Source organism: Protobothrops mucrosquamatus, unplaced genomic scaffold (genome assembly GCF_001527695.2).
Source record: "Protobothrops mucrosquamatus isolate PMUCROS unplaced genomic scaffold, P.Mucros_1.0 scaffold1096, whole genome shotgun sequence".
NCBI lineage: Eukaryota > Metazoa > Chordata > Lepidosauria > Squamata > Viperidae > Protobothrops > Protobothrops mucrosquamatus.
In genome coordinates, this window is record NW_015387319.1 from 104,377 (window position 1) to 129,037 (window position 24,661).

The 24,661-nt window shown below is 35.3% G+C and overlaps 1 protein-coding gene across 1 annotated transcript in view; it reads left to right on the forward strand.

Annotated features, from left to right (window-relative positions):
* Nucleotides 1-589: 589 nt before the first annotated feature.
* Nucleotides 590-24,661, forward strand: part of ZCCHC7 (zinc finger CCHC-type containing 7) — a gene marked incomplete in the record, with an annotated part of 147,572 nt that continues 123,500 nt past the window's right edge. Inside the window, 2 exon segments of the mRNA XM_015820229.2 lie at nt 590-676; nt 9,504-10,226. Coding sequence (XP_015675715.1) covers nt 9,521-10,226 — 706 coding nt within the window.

Below are 24,661 nucleotides of genomic sequence, written 5' to 3' on the forward strand. Positions count from 1 at the left end.
AAAAAATGGGGGAGGGAGAATACCCTTTCCTTTGGATTACAAACCCCATAACTCCTAGTTATCCGGATGGGACTTGTAGTCCACAGCATGTAGGTAACACTTGGGACAACTGCTTGAACATCTCCAGAGTCCTTAATGGTGCTCTCAGAGAGCAGAGCACCAAGACTCATCATCTTGATCCAGCCGGTTAAAGAAGGCTGAATTGGAGCCATGGGCTTTGATTGTTTAAAGTCCCAAATTTTGAGTTTTGAATCCACAAAGATCAATTAAAAAGAGCCGTCACCATCTGGTGCCCTCCAACTACACTGATATAGACACACACCAATACAAATACACCATAATTCGTTTGATACGTAGAGGAAGGCTGGATCCAAAGGACTCCGTTCTAACAAGGAGGGGGGGGGAGAAACCAAGCGCACGTGCTCAGGCGCCCGGCCAGCCCTGTGACCTCACACCGAAGTGGCAGCGGCGCGTGCTTTCGCCTGCGTCCTTGCCGGCGTGATCCCCGTGAAGCGCAGGCGCAATAGCAAGTTACTTAATCAGCCGCCCCTCCTCCTCCTCCTTTTTCCTTGCTCGGCGGGCGGAAGCGCAGTTCGACGTGAGAGGCGGGAGGAGGGGTCTTTGGTGGCGACTGTTCCGGTCTCGAGGGGTTTCCTGGTTGCAGCAGGCAGCGCTAGTGAGTAACGTGGGCGAAGGAGGCCATGAATTCGTCGATTCGTGTCTCTTCCCCCCCCCCCATCTTAGCCTGAGTTCTGGCTTTTTGTTCCTCTCCCCCCCTCCCCATTTTAGAGCGGTTAACGCACCTAAAAAAAACTTCATGCTTTGGTCAGTGACCAGGTCAGAAGGACGTAAAGCAGAAAGGAAAGACAACATCAGAGCCAAGTTTGTGCTTTTGGGGTTATTTCCGGGGTGGACAGGATGTTTCTTAGGAAAGGATCGGAGGAACATGGTCCCTAATTATTTTTTTTCTCTCCTGTTTTGCAAAATCGTTCTCTCAGAAGGCTACATTGCGTATCAGGAGGCATTTGTGTATATTGATTATCCATTTATTTATCTCAAGGGTTTAAGCCAGAAAGGGTTCTAAGGTAGTTTCCTGATCAATGCAAAAGAGACTGTGTGTCTTTAGGATTGCAGTTTCATAATAAGACTGGACATGGGAGAAGAAATTGGAGAGAGAACAAAAACAGTGACGTGCTGATTCTTAAATGATAGAATACTTTATAATAACCTGTTGTAACAGAATCATGGGGGTTGCTTTTCTCCTTGTGCTGCAGCCTAGGAATATTTCATGGGAGAGAAGCAAGGCCTGATGAGGTTTGAAGGCTTCTCAGCTTTGCTGGTTTTAAAATTCGTTATATACCGGTAGTTGGGAAAAATACGCACTAGTAGTGGTGGAGAAGTTAAAGGTTTAAATAGGAAAAAATATAAACCTATTTTTCAGTTTCTAAGAAATAGACTCCTCCCTCTCTCTGATAGCAGAAGAAACCAATTTCTTGAAGAAACCAATAACAAAATAATGCTAGGCAGTGCTACCAAAGTCAACATGCATATCAAAGAGACCTCAGTGTAGTTAGTAAGGGAGAAAGCTTACTGGCTAATCTTGGCCATTCACCAACTGTCAGACTAAAATAAAAGTTAAAGAAATATGGGTACTAACTTAAATTCATGGATGAAATATGATTGAAATAAAAATATGTGTAGCCCATACATTCTGTGCTGATATATTTATAGAAGAATCTCATTGCTGCCTTTGGATGGTTGTGATAATAGAACCTTCAAGATTATAGTACTGTCCTATACAGGAAGAAGCAAAGCTGGTGTCCTTCCTATCCCTTCCCTTTCTTTCCTGATAATTGGCATAAGCTTACCTTTAATTCATTGTTGGAGAAATGAAAATAAAGTGTCTAAACTTGAATAATGTTGCTGTCCTGTTAGGAGAGCTTTCTTTTTTCTATAGTTTACCTATTTCATTTTTCTCAACAAATAAAACATGGGTAACGTGGGATTTTTGTTTTTTTTATTGCCCTGGTATCAGATAACCTAAAAACATTTAATATTTGCTTATTTCAGAAGCTCGCATACATTGGATGTGTTACATTTTTATTTTGAGGAAATGTCTATTAAAATTCCATCCTAGTCAGTGAGTTACTATGAGCATGCAGCTTTCACTAAATATAGATTTGCTCATCTATGAAATAGGCTATTAATAAGTAGTCATGATAGCACTTTATAGTATTTTATATTACTGAAGTAATAATATTCCACAAGGACAAAATTGGTTGGTTAAAGATGTTAACTTATTTCTTTGGTTCTTTTCATACCTTTTTGCCCTTAAAGCTAGGGTACTCTCCAAATATTTTGGATTACATCTCTCATAAGCCCCAGTCAGCATAACAAATGAACAGGAATTATGGGAATTGTAACTGAGAAATAAAAACATTGGCTATAAGGCACTAGGTTTTTTACTCCATGTTCAGATTTTTTAAAATTTTATTTAGGAAAGTAGAATTGCATTCTACTTTTGTCAAATAACTGTAATAGTTTTAATAATACTAATGCTTAGCTAAATAGGTTTGCAAAAGATTATGGATTCAAACCTTGATAACATAAAGTAAAACTGAAGAGATTTCTATTTAAAACTTTGGAGAGCTGATATCTATAGGGAAGACTTAGGTCAACGGCCTACCTTTATATAAAACAACTTCATATGTACTGTTTATTTTATTGTGTGTATGTATATGTATGTGGTTTCAAGTCAGTTGTTGACTCCTAGTGATTGGATCGACCAGTCCCTGCAGTTTTCTTGGCAAGTTTTTTTTCTCATTGCCTCCTTCCTAAGGCCAAGAAAGAGTGACTGGATCAAAATCACTCAGCTGCCTTTGTGCCTAAGATGCAAATAGAATTCACAGTCTCCAGTTTCTAGCCTGATATTTTAACCACTACATCAAATCATTTCTCGTGTAATGTATAGATACTAATTTTAGATGAGTGGAAGAAACAAAGTACTTCTTATCTATACTATGATAACTCTGGTTTCTTTATTTTTAAAAATGTTCCTGCAAATCTTTAATGAGGTGTAGTGTAGTTTAATCTTTGCTTGATCTAGCATTGATTCACAAATGATGCCATGCTGTATTTGTACAATATGGAAGTATGACTTGATTTGAGAACTTTGAGTTAATAAACCATGCTTTCATCATCAGTTTTGTAGGAAAGGAATTCTTGTTAGAAATACCTGGATAGCCTAAGGCTCATATGAATTAGTACAATGTGTGGAAAATTAAGTGTGTGAACTTTTGGACAACAAGCCAACTGTACTTGTCATAGTGCTAGGTCTTGTTAGGTTTCCTAAATCATTAGGCAGATTGCATATTATATCTGTCAGGTTTGGGGGGGTGTTATAATATGAAGGGTTGTCTCTATTTGCTAAGGTATGATTAATGTGTTAAAATGTTTGTCAGATAATGTTGCTTGCCAGAAGAACAAGGTTTGGCAAGACGGACTATTGTAGGCTGAGTGTTTGCAAGCTGCAGATATAGTAGTTCTTTATCTTCTGACTGCGAGCCTTCCTTTTTTTAAATATAAGCTTGAGATGGTGTTTACTTGGGGAAGTCATGCTTTACACCAGAAGTCCCCAACCTTTTGAGCACCAGGGACCGGTTCCGTGGAGAGAGGTTTTTGTGCGGACTGGAGGGGGCGTGGTTTCATGTGCTGACTGCATCCCACAGATGGGGCTTTGCTAGTTTGCGCGGACTGGTTTCTGGCATGCCATAGACCGGTGCCGGTCCACTGATGGGGGTTGGGGACCCTTGCTTTATACAAATACACAGCTTTCAAGAATTGTCTACTAATGCCATACCTGGTAATTTTCTTTTGAACTATGCCACCTCATGAACGAAGGGAGTCATGACCTATTCAAAAGAACTTGGCAAAGAAAGAAAGAAAAAAAAAGAAATCAGGTTGTCTGGAAGCTGTTCCCTCCCTGAAATATAGGAGTCCTTTTGTTCTGCAGTATTAATAGTATTTAAGTGTAAATGCAGTAATAAAGACACTAAGTAGAATCAGGTGGAATTCTGTTGGTTCTCTAGAGAGGGAACTTGCCTTATATCATGCAATTAATTATGTTATACAGTCTCTGAGGAATTAGTGTACTTAGAGGGATTTTTGTGTCAGTACCTGACTATGTACACTTGAACCTAACAAGCCATGCCATTGGGATTCAAAATACAATGGTGAAAAAAATATTTTTTATCCCAATTTAAACATTGGAACAATTCACTTCAGTATGATGTATTATATAATAGAGTTGAATCTAGAGGAATTTAAATGGTAGCTTATTTCAGTGCTTTTTTTGGATCTTTGCTGATTTGAAATTTGATCAAATTTGTATATAGCTATCAGAATCTAAACTAGGGGTGTCAAACTGCTGGCCTGCGGCAATGGGGAAAAAGTCACGATACGTCGCGACATGTCATGTGACATCGCGAGTTTGACACCTGTGATCTAAACTGAGGACATTAGAATCATCTGTCTTTTACAGTTACATCAACATGCTTGATATACTGTTTCAGACCCAAATTTATTTTAGGTAGTGAAAACCTGTCAATTGCTGCTGAATATGATCTTTGAGCAGAAATAGTAAATGCCCATTAATCCTAGGTAAACTTTCCCTACTTTATAAAGAATTATGTAGGATTCTTCCAGGGCTGCATTTGAACTCTGATTAATATTCTTATAAAACTGTAGCTTTCAGAGTTGGGTTTCCCCAATATTTAAATGAATTCCAGTGGTAAGAGCTCTAACAAGTCATTGTTAAAGTCCTACATGCACATTTAAACATTACAACTAGTGAATGGCAGATAATAGTTCGCCATTTAAGTTGTTTCCAGAGATGAACCTGCCAATTGGTCCTTGTGTTGCAGTCCTCTTGTAACTTGAAAGCCTGAGTCAGGGTTGTAATTGAAAGCTGTATGAAATCTCAACTGATCAAGAATCCTCCTGTGCATGTGCTGAAAGGTATTTGAAAGCGCAGGTATTCTTCATCGCTTATGTTTATTGGCTATCATTTGGTTTTTAAATCCCATATAGCAGTGAGGGCAAACCTTTTAGAGACTGAGTGCCCAAAACCCAGCCCTATCCCGCCCACCACTCCGCACCCCGTGCCCGCCCACAGGGCCACCCACCGCCTCCATGGCCTGCCGCAGATCACCCAGGTGGCCCAGCAGCACCATGGCAGCCCCCCTCCACCCACACCCCGCAGCATCAACTGCGCGCAAACGGAGCGTGACGGCGGAATCTCATCCCCGCTGCCCAGCTGCCATGTCCTTGGCTGTGCTGCTCTGCATGGGCCGCGCTCGGGGGCGACTCTCCGGGGGGGCTGCTGGTGAGGAAAGGGAGGCGGGGCTGGAGCAATGACACGGGTGCCCACAGAGAGGGCTCTGAGTGCCGCCTCTGGCATGCATGCCATAGGTTTGCCACCACTGCCGTATAGAATATTGACTTTAAACCTGGGTAACGTGCAGTCCTGTGAATATTATTGAAATGTAAATTCCATCATTTTCAGCCAGAATGTAGTATTGGAAATGGTAATTTTGATAATCTGGAAGACCTCAGGTTGTACCATACATCCCAGCATTTTTTTTCTATGGGACTCTCATATTACCTGAGAACTGTTTCTCCTCATGAGAGAAGGCTTACTTTGGTCCAAGATTATAAACATTTATTATCAGTTAATATAGGCCGTCCATTGATTCAGGTTGAGATACCATCAATCCAGGGACAGTACATTTTGGTATTGCCAGTTTGTGTAGTGGTCCTATGAAGTGCTAGCCTCAAGAGCAGGAGATTGGGTGTTCTTGTCCTCTCTTATGTATGAAATCCAGCTGGTTGATTTTGGGCCAGTCCAGCCCACGTTATATGGTGGTTAGTTTGGGGAAAGTAGGAGGTATGAAAAATTAGGTATGTCAACTGCTTTGAGTTGCACAAAATATATAAAATGAGTAGGATAAAAAATAATAACAGCATTTCATATAGTTTGAACCCTGTGAATTGGAGATGGTAGGTAAATCTCACAGTGGTATTGGGAGGCTGTTTGGATTCGGATGACATGAAACAAGCTGAAGCTGAACGCATGCAAGACAAATTACTGCTTGGGCAGAAGGAGTAGAACTTATTTGAAAGCTTATGTCCAATTTGGTGCTCTTCCTTGACTTACAGCCAGGGTGGATAATAATGGTTTTTTAAAACAAAAAAACAAAAAAAAAATCAGATTTTTTTAAATTTAAATTGGATTTTCTATATTTTTATCAAATTTATTTTAATAAAATGCTTTTGGAGTAAAAAATCTATCTAAATATAATTTTCTATTTAAGATACATTAATCGTTTAGTTTATTCAGCATGAAATGGAGCTTAATTATGTAGCATGAGGCTATATATTCTGCAATATTTACATTTTTGGAAAACTCATTCAATGAATCCAAGCTCTGCAAGCTGAGATAACATGCACTGCATCGATGCATTCACACAATTTCACAGTAACCATGAGATAAATCATAAAACAAAGTTCAGGAATATTCCTTTATCCCATTGTTTTGCAAATCTATGTACACTACAAACTGTATGATTGTTTGAAGAGAGATGCATCTGTACCAGGCTCTTAAGTGTTTTAATTAAATAAAAGAAATTTGAGTAGTTCTCCAACCCTAAAATCGGTTCTGATATCACTGTTTTACCAACCTGACAGCTTATTATTCTAAATAGGAAACCTTCATTTTGTTTGCAAATAATAATATTAAAAGATTCTAACTACCAGCAAGAATGAGTCCTTACATTTAAAGAGCACCTGTCATTTCAGATCCATCATGGCAGTGCCTCTTAGCGGGCATCCACTCACCTGCTGCCCACCACGTCCCTCACTTTGTTGTGTCACTGCCACATCACCAACTGTCCCATTAAAGTGAGTGGGACTGTCGTTGAGTCAACAGCGGGTCAGAGGAGGAGCCGCTGCGGGACAGAGATGACAGTTGCTCTTTAAAAATTATGATTTAAATCGAGTTGATTTAAATCAAGCCTTTTTACTAGCGATTTAAATCAACCTGGTTTAAATCAAATCCACCCTGCTTACGGCTACTTCAAAACTGAGGCCTTACTTGGACTGGGAGGGTTTTCTCATAGTGATTTTGTCATATAAATACATAGCATGCATTTATTAGGAGCTGTGGTGGCACAGTGGTTAAAATGCAGTATTGCAGGCTAATTCTACCCACAGCCAGGAGTTCAGTCCGGATAGGCTCACGGTTGGCTGAGCCATTCTTCTGAGGTCGGTACAGTGAGGACCCAGATTGTTGGGGGCAATATGCTGACATTTGTAAATCGCTCAGGGAGTGCTGTAAAGCACTATGGAGTGGTATATAAGTCTAAGTACTATTGCTGTTGCTATTATTTGAATTAGCACATTATTTGAATGTGCTCTAGATAGAGCTACCTCTGAAGACTAGTTGATAAGTTACAACTGGTACAAAATATAGATGCTTGTGTATTAACAAGTCAAAACCACTATGATCATATAATACCTGCTTTATGGTTGCAGCGTTAATTATTAGTAGGTTTCCAGGTTCAAAGTGCTAGTTTTTTACCCACAAAGTCCTATATAACTTGACATTGGGTTATTAGCAAGGCTGGTTTCTCTGCATAGAAGTGTCTCACTTAGCCCACCCAATTTGGCTCAATATTAGCATCTTTTAGTCTTCCTTCAGGTGTGTGAAGTGAATGAAATAAGCGTTTTCAGGCAAAGTTTTTCATTTGCAGCCTCTGTATAGTATTGTGCAATGGCCTCCTTTGGAAATTAGGCTGATGCCTTCCTTCTTGGGTTTCCAGACGTTATTATGACAGAACTATTGGAAAGCCTCTTTGGGTAGTTATTGGACACTAATGCAACCATTGTATTATTGTAAATTTTAGGTTTTACTTTGTTCTATATTTTTGTGAATTAAACTGCTGGGAGTCATTTTGAATTTGACAGTATAAATATAAAACAAATAGGGAGATTTTTGGGCTTAGCTTTTGGCAGGAACACATGACCTAACACAGAGTTTTTACAATGGCTGTTCCAAAACTCAGGAATCTTTTGAGAAATAAATTGGCTGCTATTTGCTGCCTTTTTAAAAAATAAATAAATGTATACAGTGTAACAGAAAAATATTTTTAAAGGCTAGGTTTTGGTTGATGTGGTGGATTAATTGCAAGGCTACACATTTTTGATACTATTTAATTTGTTTGTTGGTTGTAAGCCACTTTAATCAGTTGGAAAAGTGGTGTGTAAATATTTAACAACATTTATAAATTGCTGAAATGCTCAGTGAGGTCAGAGCTTAGTGATCTCCAGAGAGCTTGATGAAAAGAGTTGGAATTTTTTTCTCATTTGTTTGGCATATATTTCTTCTATTGTTCCTTGTCTGGGCTTATATTAGTTACCATCTGAATGGATTCCAATTATGTGCCGGAACTATTACTGTCTCTCCCTCCTCTCAAGAGAACATGGGGCCTGGATTTCTTCAAGGGAAATTGTTTATTTGAGCTCATCAGTTTTTTTCTCCCTACATCCTATGCCAATGTAATTGTTTTCTCTCTTTTTTTATCCATTAAAAGTAATGGACCAATAAACAGAAACATTAATATCACTTTAGTATTTTATATTTAAACTGGTTGGTTTTATTTTATAAAAACTATTGACCTATTAAATCATTCAAATTAGTGAACCCTATTTGGGTAGAGGTGCCTGCACGGTAGAACATTTTCCGTCATTGCCTGTCGCAAAAGAAATAATGGACGGGATCTGGTATGTGATGGGCTTCACTAGAGAGGCAGAATTTATTCAACCTGGAGTATCTGCACAATTGCAGCCCCTGAGTACAATAAGTCATCTCTTCTTTCTATTTTCCAAACCACATTTCTTTTGTATCTGTCAAAAAATTCTTGACAAGCGGGTCTTGTGGGTAAATTGATAAAAGAATCCTCACGTTGTCTCATCTCTCTTCATGCTGCATGCAGCGCAGTAGAGAGCTGGCAGAATTCTTGGTTGCCAAGTAGGTTTTTGGCCCTCTTCTGAAAGACTTTGCATAGCCTTGGAATACACTTCTCACAAGTATGTAGCATTAGTATTTTTATTTAGTGTGGTATGCACATATATCTTAGGGAACCTTTTTTGCCTTGTTAAAAGTTTTCTTTCAAAAGCATAAAACCCACTGAACACATTGTAGCTTGATTTTGAGTGAAAAGATAAAGGTGAAGGTTTCCTGTCCAATCGTGCCTGACTCTAGGACACGGTGCTGATCTCCGTTTCATGGCCGAGGGAGCCAGTGTTACCCGAAAAATGCATAGAAATGCACCCTAGAATAGATGGACTGAAGTTTTGTTCACTGTAAAGCTTGTTCTCTGTGTTAATGAAATATCTACATTGGTTTGCTGAGCTTCGTTCATTTTTTCTTTTGTTTTTCCCCCTAGATAAAATATTTACCACAATGTTCAGTGGATATGGCGATGCAGAAGCATTTGAAGATGACCCTTATTCGGAAGGGTCTTCCAGTGAAACAAGCATTGATAGTGAAGTAGAATTTCATCTTTACAGTCAAATCCATTATGCACAAGACCTTGGGGATGTCAGTGAAAATAACAATAAGGATGTCAAAAGACAAGAAGAATTTAAGTCCTTGAAGAAAGAGAAATCAGAGAATGAACAAGATCAGAGAAATAACTTAATTGTCATTTCAGATAGTGATGTTAACATTTCAGATAGCTCCGATGTCATAATATTGTCTGATACTCCTGATGAAGATAGCATTTATGAGAGTAAACTCCAGAAGCTAACAGTATCAGCGTCTCCAATTTTACGTAAATTAAATAAGACTACATATTCTTGTGCCAAAAAATCTATTAAACACCCTTCCCAGCCTATCCTGAAAACTGAGGATCAGATTGCAGTAAATTCAAGTAAAGCAAGAAGAGCTGATGAAAAGGCAACCTTAAATAACCAGGGTGATGTTCACATGATTCATAGAGTTTTAGTAACTGAGGACAGCTCCAGCAGTGATGATGCAATTGATGTGTCAAGTATATCCTCTGAAAGTGATAATGTGGAGAGCTGGATGCTGCTGGGAAGTGCCGCAGATGACAAAGATGATGATATTCTGTTAAATCTTGAAGGCTGTAGAACTTCAGCCAGTAGAGGTTAGTATGTTTTTGTGGGGGGTGATTCCAAGTAGCTACAAGGAAGATTAGATATCATAATGGAAAGAGTAAATATAAGGGTCAAACAGTTTTAGGGTGTTGGAAAATAAAACAGTAAGTATAATGACTGCTATAAAATATGTTGGTACCTTTGTAAGTCATGTTGTGTTGTTTGAATAGCAGAAGATCATTCACACCACAGCCCTACACCTATTTATAAAGAAGTATAGTCTTCCTGGGATATGTCCACAGTTTGTAACCTTAGTGAGAAAAGAAGAGCACATTGCAATGAACCTAATATGCATCTGCAATAAAAAGATTACAAATATTATACTGATGCAATAAATGAGGAAAACAAATGAAACACATACTATACTTTTGGACTGATAACTGTAAAATTATAATTTAAGCCATTAACATTTCCAATTCAGAGAGAACAGTATTTGGAGACAGTGATAAAGTCTGTTATGAAAACAAATTTGGGATAGTCTTGGTTTCTCCTTTACAGTTAACCCTTGATTTATGACCATTCATTTAGCAACTGAAATTATGATGGCGCTGAATGAAGAGACCAGTGTTTGAAGTTGCAATGCCCATATAGTAACAAGATAAAAATTCAGGTGCTTGGCAGCCTGCTCAGGCTTATAACCACAGGAGCACTGCAACTATCTCCACCTACCTATTCTCCTCTCCCCAATTTAGGTCACCCTTCCCAGCAAGGCCAAGGCTGGGCTTGAAGTAGAGGCCCTGGGCCTTCAGCAGTCTCAGCCAGTGCCACCACCCTCAGATCTTGGCTTTAGCCCTAGCGCTGCTGCTGCCACTGAGAAATTCTTCCCAACTCCCCACACCATAGCCCGCCATGTAATTCACTCAACATTGAGATTCCAGTCCCAATTGTCATAAATTGAGGATTATCTGCATTCTGTCTGTCTTTCCACCAACATGTCATTAAAAAGACACAAATTTTAGTTCTCATCCTCATCTTAATTCAAAATATGGTATTTTCACAGGGAAAGGAAATTTATTTAATGACGGTTGCCTGATGAGTGTTTTGTAAGATTTGCTGTCTGAATAAGTTACTGTTTTACAAATAAAAACTTAAAATTAGGTTTGTATACTATTAGCAAGAAAACCGCAGAAGATATGAGGTAAGTATGAAACACCTAAAAACAAGTATTCATTTAATTTGTGCATAAAAATCTTAATATTTTTTATTTATTTTTTTACAATATATTTATTCAATTTATACAGCTGCCCATCTTAAACACGTGCCTCTGGGCAGTGAACAATCATAAAGCCAATTAAAACATATTTTAAAAACAAGTAAATATATACAGCAAAGAAAATTATAAAATTGTATATAGAAAATTATAATCCATAACAAAATCAGGAAACAGGGCCCTTGCTAGTGCTATTGCTATTAACAAAATGGAGCCCCAGGCCTGGGCATATAATCAAGGTCTTACAAAAGGCCAATAGGGTTGATGTCATACTAATTTCCGAAGGATGAATGTTGTAGAGGGCAGGCACTACAGCAGAAAAGGCATACTTCCTAGTCTCCACCAGCTGACATCCCCCCCCGACACACACATACATATACAGAGCATATATTGCTCATATAAACTGAATATAATAAATATATTTTATTTTCCATGTTATATTGCCTTATAATTTAAGCTCTGTTATATGGCAATGTATGGCATTTTGCATAGTATTTTCGGTCATCATTAAGAATAAACATTTCAACCTGAGATTTAGTTTCGGCATATTGTACAGATTTTCTTAGACTGTATTATATCAGTGTGTGCTAGTTTTTATAATTTAGCTCCTCAAATTGTAACATCTAGTCTAGCTTTTTAAAAGGCCTAGGAATATATAATTCACAAAGAAGAAACATGCTATAAATGATATTATTTTAGCAAAGTATTATACGATTATTGATTTATCCTAAATTCTGTTCTGTGAGCAGAATTTTCCTGCAATCTTTCTACTCCCTGAAAATGGTACTCTTCGGAGTTGGTGGGTACTCTGGAAACAAAATACAAGTTCCTGAGGTGTGGCAAAGAGGGTTATTTATTCAGAATTAGCAGTGGCTGCACTACATGCGTGCTTAACCACCCTTGAATCCAGCAGCTCACTTTTGTACAAATCTCATTTTGCTTTTGCAAAAGGATTTGCCCTGTTTTTCTTTATGCAGTTTGTTGTGCATCCTCATTCTTCTTCAAAAGGTGAGAGGAAAAGTTTCTGAAGCACACTTTGAGGTTGACTGGGAAGAGCAGTGGGAATGAAGACTCAGTTACCACTCTCTTGTGCAATAAGCAGAAATTGCTTCTGTAAACAACAGGATGGCCCAGGCATAATTTTAGTTTCTGCCTAAAACGTTTAGTAATTCATGAAGAAACATGCCACCAACTTAGATATTTTTTCTGCAGTGGTGAACACGTCTGAAACTTTGGAAGGATCTTGTGGGTACAATAGCAGTGATTTGGAAGTGATTTGATTTTTCATGAAATGGCTGCTATGGTGAATGGATCAGATAGAAACATCCTTTTTCTGGAGAATAAAGAAGTATTTTGTGCCTTTCTATCTACATTTACTCTCCAGGAAACTGTCAACTAACCCAACTTATCTTGGTCATTTTTTTTGGTAGATGGCCATGTTTCCAAACATATATTTTCATTGTCTTTATTCTCTAAAGTGCCAGTGAACCTAAATGATATTCAGCTTTGTTTTTAAACATACCATTTTCTATTTATTTGGCTTTTTAAATTGAGATCGGTGGGTGACAAGAAATGGTTGGTGTCAAGTTAGATATCTATTTCCTATTTTTTTTAACTGTACACCATGATGCTAAGGGAACTTTTGCCAAATAAATTATTAATTTTTTTAAAAAAACAACAACTGAAAATGTTATTACTTGGACCTGTAACTGCAATATTGCCAATCAGAACATACAATAGAAAAAGATGACTGCTCCAAGATCAGGCTGTGTTCAGTAACAATAGTAACAGAATCCTTCATGGGTGTGTTCAGTATATAACTTTGAGATCTGAATCTTTTAACACTTAAACATTTGAAACACATCTCTGGGTTAGAGCTATCTTAAGCAAGTAGACTTCAGTGCTAATAGCAAGGAAAAACATTCTGTCATGGAAGATTTCTCATTGTATGTATGTATGTATGTATATTCCCTTTTGGTTTCTAAGAATGGATTAAATGAATAATATGCCCCACACATATTATAAAAAATAACACTTGTTATTAAAGTTATATGTAATGTAAATAACATACTTTTTCATACATGTAGAGTTAGAAGCCTTCATCATTAAGCCATCAAATCTAAATGATGTAGTTGTAAAGCAGGAAGTTGTGTGACTTCATTGCTTAGTGATTGCAATTCAGGCATGCCTTGTTGCTGTCATTAACTGAGAAACTGAGAATTAACTGAGTGTACCCCTCCCAAGCCAAGCCATTCTGGGTTTGATTCCTCTCAGCCCCAAGCCTAGTAAAGTAAGGGACTGCCTACTACTTCCTCCACCTGCCTATCCATCCTCCCCCATTTCTGTCTTTTTGGTGCCCTGCTGGGCAGGAAGCAGTTCTACTACATGGCTCTGGGGCTGCTTGCCACACCCAGGAAGCCCCATGTTTGTTTGGGGTGGGGGGTTTTTTTGTTACTTTTTCTTGCGGTTCTGAAATTGATTCTGCCAAATGTAGTTTTGACTGTTCTTCAGCATGCTTGGGAACCTGTTCTTCAAGAAATGTCTTACAATTTTTATATCCGTTATTTATTCCTACAAAAAAAGTGATATTCGTAAGTAGTTGCAGAATCCTCCGTTCTTAATATTCCCTGCTCCTTTCAACTCTCTTTATAGCAATTAGTTTTTTAGTTTTGATACCCATGCTGTTCTTTTATTTCCCCCCCCTCAAGCATTAGACCACAGTTGGTCACTCCAGTTACAATAGATTGGGTGAGTTGTAGTATCATGGAGATTGAGTCTCTTTTGTGATGATTGGACAGCAGCATAGGGTCAGCCCGAGAGACAAGGAACAACAACAGCAGGCCTCAATCAAATTGTGTGTTCAACAGTTTATTTAAGTTGAGGGAACACTACGGATGCTTGGCAAATAATTGTTCTGAGTGAGTGGTTGCTGTGGGTTGGAGTCAAAAACAAAAAATGCCTGTGAAAAGTCTTGGTGGTCTCAAAGGGCTTTGGTCCAGTTTGGAAGATAACAGAATTGCTATGACCATTAGAGATAGCCAGGAGATTGTCTTTGAAGAAGACTCTGTCAGTGTTTATTATTTTTCTAGATAAAAAAAAGGCAGTGTCACAGACCACGCCCCCTGTGTTAGCACGATCGAAGCATTTTCATTCCATTATGCAGATTTGAATAGGAACTAAATCAGTTTTTTCTACAATTTGAGTCGAGAGATAGCTGTCCTCTCCAGGGCCTCAAGAAGGGCAGGGCTTAAATTGAATGTAGCTGTTTAAAGTTAACAATCTAATAGTTTGTTCATTAAGGTTATATTGTTCCTTTGTTAAAAGTAAGAGAGGCTACACCTTCCCTCAAGAAGGAACTCATTGAAGTCTTCAGCTCTATCCTGGAAGAGTTTAAAAATCACGATATACAAAAGATGTAGGGAATAGGTTTTTAGTCTCAATTTCACAAGCAGCTAAATCACGTTCTTTGCTTAAAAATGTAATACATTAGCTCCATACTGATTTAATAAGGTTATTGATATTTTATTAATATATTAATGCTATTAAAATATGGCATACAGCTACTACTATGAATTAGTTTTATTTGTTTCAAGTTGGTGACAGAGTGCCCTTCATGGCTTCAGTACTGACCAAGTCCATTCAATTTACACAGAGGAATTTTGTACATTCAGAAACAATTTTGCTGGCTGGCACTGTATGAATGTATTTGTGAAAGAAAAGGCTGTTGCTGCTGCTGCTGTTGTCCTGGAAGGAGCAGCTCAAAGATGGTTTGTTTTATGTTTATAATTGTACTTCCAATGAATTTTTCATCATCTGTGTTCTAATTGGCATCCTCAGTTACTTGAAACTATTTCTGCTGTGACTAGAATTTTATTCTAGCTTGAACTTCAGCTTTATCCAGATCAGATCAAATTAATCTTTGTTACAGTCATATATCAGCATCATTAGCTTTCCTATTTTTCATTTTAGGCAGAGACTTAAATATCAGATGAGCTACTGATTACAGTCTTAGAATAAACCTGTCTGTATTCAGAAAATCTTTTTGAATTGATTGGTCTCCAGGCGGTTGGATTATTGAATTGGGGCCTCTACATTTGATCTTAGCTAAAATGCTCAGAGGCAATGAATTGGGCTCCCCCGCTTCTATGGAGATTGGAGTATGACAGTCATGTTTGTAATGGCTTATTTATGATTATATATGGACCCATTGCTTAAACAAAACATGTTCCATATGTCTTGATTGTAATGGGAGACTTTTGAACATTGGATTAGACAGGCTGCCAACAGAAATCTTATCTTGGGTTTCTGACACTAAGAATTACAGTATCAGCACAAGGCGAAGACTGACTCAAGATATTCATTGTTCATTTCTTAGTAAGAATCTATGCTGCTAAAAAACATTGAACCATGATTCCAGAAATGGCTGCTACTATGGAAAAAGTTAGATGCCATTCACAGATAAGGGCTATTGTGCCTGTTCCTTCATATGATTGTATGGCTGGAGAAGTAAAAGAATGTTTATTATTTCTCAACCAACAGTTCCATCTGTTATTTCTTAGATAAAATAATCTATTGTGGATAAACATAAATAGAACAAGTTCAAAATTCTTTGCAGTTGAGGAGAAAGGGAGACTTAATCCCCATGATGTGTTTCCATAATGATGTACAGTGGTTAATTCTGATGCCCAAATGCAGCTGTTACTGTTTTACAAATATGGTTATTTATTCATTTGGTAAATTTATACAGCTGCCCATCTTGCATATGTAACTCTATAGAAGTTACATATTTTTAAAATAAAAAATAGAGTGGATAATCGCACTTTGCAATGTATGTGTGTGTTACTGTGATTTTTTGATTTCCCCCAATAAGTTATTGCAGTATTAGTCACAGTGCTGTTCCTTTTAACTAAAAACAATTTTTAATGTTCTAGCACAACAGCTTGTATACTAATGAAGCCAAATCTTTTATATTTACAGTTGACAGTATGATTTTAAGTTTATCCTTTTATCATTTCTTATTAGGGTATTTGAAGAATACTTTCTTCCAGAACCTAATGTAATAACTTTGAGAAATATTTGCATTTAATATAATGGCTCACTTTAAAAATGTGGATATTAATATTTTTATTATTAATCTTGCTCTCCAACACTGTAAAAGAATATAATATGAATGTCATTGTGCATCACAAGTAAGATCAAATGGCAATGAATTTTGGAGAAAATGTTCAGCAGATTGAAAGCTTTCAGATCTTTATAGAAAAATAGATCAGCACTTCACTTTTAAAATGTTACAATGTTAGATATTTATGATTAGTTTTCATGTCCTTGTTGAGTAGCCACTGTAGTATTTCATTTATACTTTTTGTTCTGATCACCTTGTCTCAATGTTATAATGCTGTGTTTTAAATAATGTTCATTTTATCTAATGCCAGGGCCTCTGTCCTCATCACTTGTTATGGAGCCTTTAATCAAGAAATGATAGAAGGCCTAATTCTGGTGCTTATAAATTTTAAAGTCTTCAAATTAACAGCCAATATATTATAATGACAACAAACAAAATTATCTCATCTTGCTCAAGAAACAGTTTTTTGTTGATCATTTTGCAGTTTTCCACATGACAAAATGTGGAGACACCTAGTATAAACCTATATTTCCTTAATAAATATTTGTGGATGTTTCACGTTATGAGAAATTATTCCTACTCTTGTAATAAATGTTGTCGACCATTATCTTCATTATTTTTGCTTGTAGACCAGTATGAAATATATAAAATTACAACCATTCCTGGAATTAACTTATAAAATAGCAGATTAATAGCAAACTGAAAATCTTTACAACAGTACGATCTAATTGTAAATATTGTACTTAAGACTAGAAAGATTAAGATTTGGCAGTCCAATATAAACAGTAGCACTTATACTATATTGTTAGGGTTAATTCTACATCTTTTTTTAAAATTCTGTACCTTTTTTTTCTAGATGAAACAGTAGCTTTGAAGAGCAATAAAAGAACTATTCTTTGCTTGAAAAAATAGACTACATAAATTATTATTAAAATGTTCATTAGTCCATTTCTACAACAGAAGTTAGAGAAATTATAAGTGTCCTGGTAAAACAGTCATAAAATAACATTCACCATAAAATTGAAAACTATGAAAAAAATATTCTATTAGCAGTATTTTAATAATCTTTTTGTTAGGGACCCACACTTTGGAGGCCAGTATTTTTTTATTGTCATTCTATTCTTTACAGAATATTATTTTATCCAAGAAGATATTTTTTTTTAAAAAAAAACCTTATTCCTTAAAATACCAGTTTTATTTTTTCTATTAAAAATAGCAAAATATTTAGAGATGAGGTAATGAGATATTTGTTTATCTACAGAAAAAAATCTCTCTGCAGAATTAGTGTTCATATCCATTGATGAAGGGAATAGCAATTTACCTTTATATGGAAACACATAGATCCATATTTTATAAAACAATAGTTGCATGTGCCTGAGATAACAGTGTTTCACAGCATATTCTTAAATTTTCCATTTTGTTGCCAGATTTCATAATGTAACAAATATGCAAAAATCTTTTTAAAGGAAAGCATTTTTTCCCAGCAATTGGTAATAATTTTGTAGTCACATCACTTGGTAATATATAAATCAAGCAGCTGTGTAATTTAACAGGGAATTTCCTAAGAGCAACATCAAGAGTTAATGTCATAAGATGACTTTGTCACTGCGTTGTAGTATCTATGACCTGATAAATATCTTTTTCATGAAAAAAATGAATCAACTTAAAGTTAAATGTTTTATTTTTACTTGCCCTAATTTGTGCCTTTGTTTTTAACCATATTAAGAGTATTTAAACATCAGGAGCTCTTTAACCATGCGTTATTATAACACTATGCACCCTGGAGCTGTAATATGCAGTGGGAATCATCTACCCTTTGCTAGGAACAGCACATGCATATGGATATTTGATTAAAAGAAAAAAGTTAATCTTCTTTACAGTGTAATGTGGATACACTTGAATCTCTTGATTATTTTAAAAAAATTAATAAAACTAATAAAGTTCATGTGGAAATCTCTAGTGATCTAAACTAAGTATACCTAGAGCCATAGCAGTCTCTTTTATCTGTACAGATTTCTCTGCCTATTGTGGATCTTGGATTTAACTAATTTAAATTTCCCATGGCTTTGGATTGCAGACTAGGTTTTCTGCAAGAGTGCCCATGCTTACATGGTCATATATTCTGGGCGACTTTTCACTTTTTGTTGTTGTCATTTTGTTGATTGGTAGGAGAGGAATTTTTCCACTTCTCTCAGTTTGATCTTTCTTCCTTATCTCCTTCTATTTATAAGTCTTGCAGGTTGGAAAGCTCTTCGTTGTCATTCTTGCTATGTGGATGAGTGGGAAAATGAATTTTCTGTTTCTTTATAAAATGTTACAAGAATTTAACATTTTAGGAGAAAAAAAACTTTGCCAAACTGATTCCCCAATGTAACTGTTGGCAAAATGTAATGTGGGAAAAAAAAACCCATGCTGTATTTGTAGGAAGTTTGAATTATGCTACAATTTAACATGCTCTTTGGCATTTCAGGCAAAAGGTCATAAAATGAAAGTGTCTAATCTCACTCCACAGAATTATACACAGTATTTTAAAAATCCATTATATTATTCCAAATGAAACCAAGAATTAAAGATGAAATATTAATCTCTTGAATAAAATGAAGAATTGGAATGTAAAATACAAGGTGAAAGAAGGTAGTTAAAATTTTCACATAGTGCTACATTATTAGGAATATATTTTCAAAGGTATTGTGCGTTATGATCAACTGTCCAATGGTTATAAAGGTGTGGCAGCATTCTCAGTGATCATATTTTGTAAACATACATTTTTACGTTTATTTCAGTATTGTTTAAGCAATTTGCTGGTAGGTAACAGCAGCTGCAAACATTTATAAAATTGAAACAATTTTAGCCATACGTACACATCTTGCAATATGCCAGTTAACCTGTTTAAATAGTTATCTTGGACAAGAACGATTTTCTTCAAAGTTAATATTTAATACTTGTTCCATAATGCAGTGATACTTTTAAAAAATCAAATAGCACCATTGAAACATATTTTTAGGAACTCATTCATGTATCTTAGCAAGAATCAATTGGAAATAAATTGTATTGTAATAAGTAGGTCTTGAAATCATATTAACACATAAAACTGTTAAGAAAGATTTCAATTTCATGGCATTAAATTAAATGTCATAAATTAAATGCAGTGGTTAACTTTGGGACCAACCACTTCTCTGGTTTTCTAATATAAATAATAAATACTTTATATAATTCACAATTTCTGATTATATATATATATGTGTGTGTGTGTTTACTTTCTAATACCTTCAAGATGCAGTACCTGCCAGATCCATACTTAATTTTATATTTAAATTTCTGTTTTAACAAAATAACATTCATAACAATAATAAAATCAACATTTGGACTGCTTGACTGTTAACCTTTAAGGTACCTGGGCTTTAGTTTATTTTTTCAGCTATTTTATCGGTGCCAGGCAAAATTTGATAATTTCATCAAATATGCATTTTTTGCAAAAACTTCAGAAATATGCAAGGTATAACTGTATAATCTTATAAGAGTTGTGACAAGATATGGCAAAAATCTAATCTAAAAGGGAATTCAAAACACTTTTAAAAAGATTACTTCTGGTATAAAGATGTGCTTCTAGAATGTATATATAGTAAAACTTATTAAAGAGTTTCCTGAATGGCTTTTGCTTTCTCATATGTAAAAGGATGCATCCACCATCAGAGGGTATGCCAACATTGTTTCTGGTATACAATTTACTTTGAGAAAATATTCCATTGCTAGAGCACTGATCATCTTTTGTATGTGTATGTGTGTGTGTGTGTGTGTGTGCTCACATATGAGCTGAAACTTTTCTTCAGTGTTTTGGCACCTTAAAGACCAATATGTTAATTATCATTTTCTATGGATCACAGGACACTTCAATCATTATCTGTTTCTTAATCTTTAAAGGGTCCCAAGATGCTTTGTACACAAAGAATAAATACAACAGTCCTTTGGAGAGTTTTCGGCTGATTCTTCTCCATAACTTGTTAATGTATGGAAGGTTTTCCCAATGTAAAAAGAGGCTGTTCAACAATCAAAATCTTTTATTGTGATATACCCACCTTGTGTAAAAATAAAAATTTGCCATATCTTGGATCAAAAGTAGTAATTAAATCTGAGTGCTGTGGATCCTTTTGGCTTCTGAGGTCAAACCAGTTTTCTGAGAAATAAATCATTTTCTAGATAGTAGGGACAATTTCAATAATGGAAAAAATTGCTGTAAAATGGAGCCTTGGTGGTCATTTGTTCATTTAACCAATGTACAATGTTAGGCTGACATGTACCTATAATTCTGTCTAAACAGAATAAAAAAAGTTAAAAGGATTAGATAGGGTTTGCACTCTGTTTAGGAAGACAATGATAGGATATGAGGAGCAACATTCAGGGCAGCTTACTGAAGCAGAGAGAAAAATCAGTTTACATTTGTAGTAGGTGAGTTCTTAAAATATTCACATGTAAAGAGGATTGCTGCCAATTTGTATAAAGTTACCAGTTAAATTCTTTATGATGCAGAGTTCTTAGGGCACATTTCTTTCAGACATCTGAACCTAGAAGGGTTTTTTTTATTTGAGGAGGGTGGGGAACATGTTAGCAAGTGAACAGCTCTGTTCTTTACAGTTTTACATAAACAAAATTTATGTGAAAAAGCTAATTTCCTTCTGGCAGAAGGAGGACTTTATTGTTCCTCTTTCCTTCATTTTGCAAAGTTTAATGATCAGATAGGATTTTGTTGAAGGGGTCTTTGTACCATACTTTGGATGTTATGTGTCTTTATCTGATTTTTAAGGGAATATTTTCCTGCTAATAATGTTTCTTCAAAAACATTTGCCCTTAAGATTCTGTTTCTTTCTTTCTTTTTTTTAAAGCATGATTGTAAATTTTGAAGTGAAATCTTAATTCTAAAAAATATTAGCAAATTTGCTAAAGACGTAGGACAATAAATATAACTCTTTCCCCTTTTGTAGTATTTGCATCAATGTAGCTACTTGGTTTGATTAATCACAGCCTCCTGTGATTTTAGATCTCTTAGATTTCTTGTAGAAATGACTTAGAATTCAAATAATTCTATCTAGAATCTTTTGAAATAAAATATGCTAATGGATAGTTTTACCCAGTCCTTGAGCATGTTCTCAATCTAATGTCAGAGTGCTATAACCAATACAACAAAATTTCTGTGTCACCATTCTTTATGCCACCGTTTTGCAAAAACATTGTCAAATGTCTGGGACTAGCCCACTCTTTTGGAGTCGTTGAGCAGGGGCTGGGGGGCTGGGAGGAAATGATCTCAGAAGACTCAAAGGAATTCTTTAAACTTCTAGCAGGGCCAAGGGGTCAATGTCAGATTTAGTCATGCTGTTATTTTAGCCCAGTCGTCCAGAGAGATGGCTGAAAAGTGAGTCTTTTATTTCTTTTTTGTGTGATGATTAACAGGATTAAATGTAAGCTGTTGTGTACTTAGTCCCAATTAGTTTCTCATCTGAGAGGTTCATTATGATTTTTTTTCCCTTAGTATTCATTTTGTAATTTTTAAAGTGTCTAATTATGCTTCAGAATGAAAAGGAACAATAGAATTGTTCCTTTCCTGCAGTAGTTGCTTCCTTTTTTGTTAGTAGCACTTTGATTTATGAAGAGTTGTCCTAAGTTTTTGTGTTTTAGGAACTTTAGGAACTCCTCCAGCTTTACTCAGTTCTAAGAATATTTCCAAACCAGAGCTTCACAATAATTTAGTACATTATGAAGTACAAAAATAACACTCTTGAGTATCATCTGTGTTTTAATTTGATATTAGTTTAAAATTTAAAAACTATTGTATAGTATATTAATAGAGTCATGAACTATAGTCTTTAATTTATTATACCTGTATCAAAAGTCATTAAACATCAAATACCTGAATATAGGCAAACTTTTTTAGTATATATTAAATGAATACATGTGTATATATATGCTCTCATGAAGGCTGTACCTTTATCTAATATAGTTGAGAGATTAACTTTTCAGTACTGTACCAAATCAATTTCTTTAAAAGTAAACACCTCTAATTTTGAAACTTGGAGAGTGGGAAAAATGGCTACAAGATTGTACCTGCAAAAAATCATTTAAATAAAATCCTGGTTAAAAGCTAAAGCTTTTTCAACATTGACAACTATTGTTTTATAGAAACTACAAGGAAACTAGGCTTATTTTACCTTTTGTTTGATTTAAATTGTTTTTCTTTGTGTATTAAATATGGAGCTTCTTGCAGCATGCAGATTGTTTAAATCTGTAAATAATACAGATTTAAAGATACCTTTGAGGAGGGAAATCAGTTAGCAATTTTACATCTTGCCTTACTTCATTATAAAATTGCTAGAAATTACAGTGTGGTTGCTACCAAACCTACAATTCAAAGTTTATGTAGCTTTGATTTAACATTTGACTGAAATTCAGTTTTAAGTCACTTATTCCACTGAAATACGTGGAATCTGTTTTCTGCTAAATATTTTTGCAGGCATAATGTTGCTACATAGTTGGACAAATCTTCAGGTTTGATGAGAAAACATTATTTGTTGTGCTTTAATCATTCTTGGGGTAAAATGGAAGTTGAGTATTTGAAAGATTATTATTCTTTTAATTCAAATTATATATTAAATCTTCAGAAGAATGATGTGTGTTTCTGTGGTATTAGCTGTTTTCTTCCCTTCCCTTTTCCTCCTCCAAAACATCTTCATAGGAGGAGGAAAGGGAAGGGAGATAACAAACAGAATTGTTACATAAGTACTATAAAAGCACTGTTTTGGAGGGAATTTAAAGAATGATAATCTGCTCTACAATTTAATGAGAATGGGAAAAATAGTTATCTATCCTTTGTGTCCAAAATATTCCATTGTTAATGTGTGTTTTTTCATTAAGTGCAGAAGAAACGTTATCCCTAATCTGGTAGCGTGGCTTCTAAAAGACTTCAGATTGTAAAAGCTTTTATTTAGAATTATCCCTGTCTCTATGTTACAGCTCTGTAAGTAATTTTTCTGTTACATAGTTGTAATTTTCTTATTTATTCTGTATGCCCGTATCCTTGTATTTGAAAGCAGCTGTCTATATAGATTACATATTAAAATAATCAAATAATTGATTGCTTTAAATATCTGCATTACCAGTCTCCTCAAGATTACATAAAAAGATGGTTGCTGAGTACCATGAAGTTTTAAGCTACTGGCAAAGCAATATTTGATACTGTAGTACATAACAGTTTTCATTATGCCAGCAGTATGTATTTTTATGTACCTCCATAAAGTTTAAGGGAAAAAATGACTCTTATAATTTAGAGCATAATAAAAGGAACATATATTTCTTTTAAAAAAATAAGTTAATAGTAATATACTAAGGGAAGATTGATGTGTTGATGTCAAGTAATTTGATAACATAATGGTTTACTAACATCTTATTAGCATGATGATTATGTTAGTACTCTAAGATTTGAAACAAAGCTTTTTAAAAAAGCAGCAGGAATTCATCTTTCATTTAGACATCAGAATATTTTCCTCATAGGGGATAACCATAATAGAACTTAAGAAAACATTTGTAGGAAAACATTGGAGGAGATTAAATCTGTGGCCACATTGGTGTATATTGGAAGATTGATATAGTCAATGAAATATTGGAGTCGCATTTTGAAGAAAATCATAATAAAAAGATGAAACTTAAAATCAACTAGAAAACAAAAATAGTATATTTAGATAAGACAGTAATATTTCTACATTGTTCTTTCTGTAGTTCTCTATTCCTAAGGTGAAGGGGATGAAACTGATTGACATGACTTCCTCTTTTTCTGTATCTGCCTCTGTCATTCTTTTTTTTTTTTTTGACTCTGAAAATCTTAATTAAATTAATTAACTGGAGGAAAATTGTATTGTAGATATATTAAAGTTCAGTTAATTTTACTTAATCTACAAAATGGAACATTTTTGGACAAAATAAGAAACCTTTAAAAGTTTATTGAAATATTGTGTAAGATATATTGTGTAAATTTCTTAGGCATAACTTTGATTTAGAGAAGACCTGGGCATTTTATGGCCCATGGGCCATATCCGCCTCTTTGACTG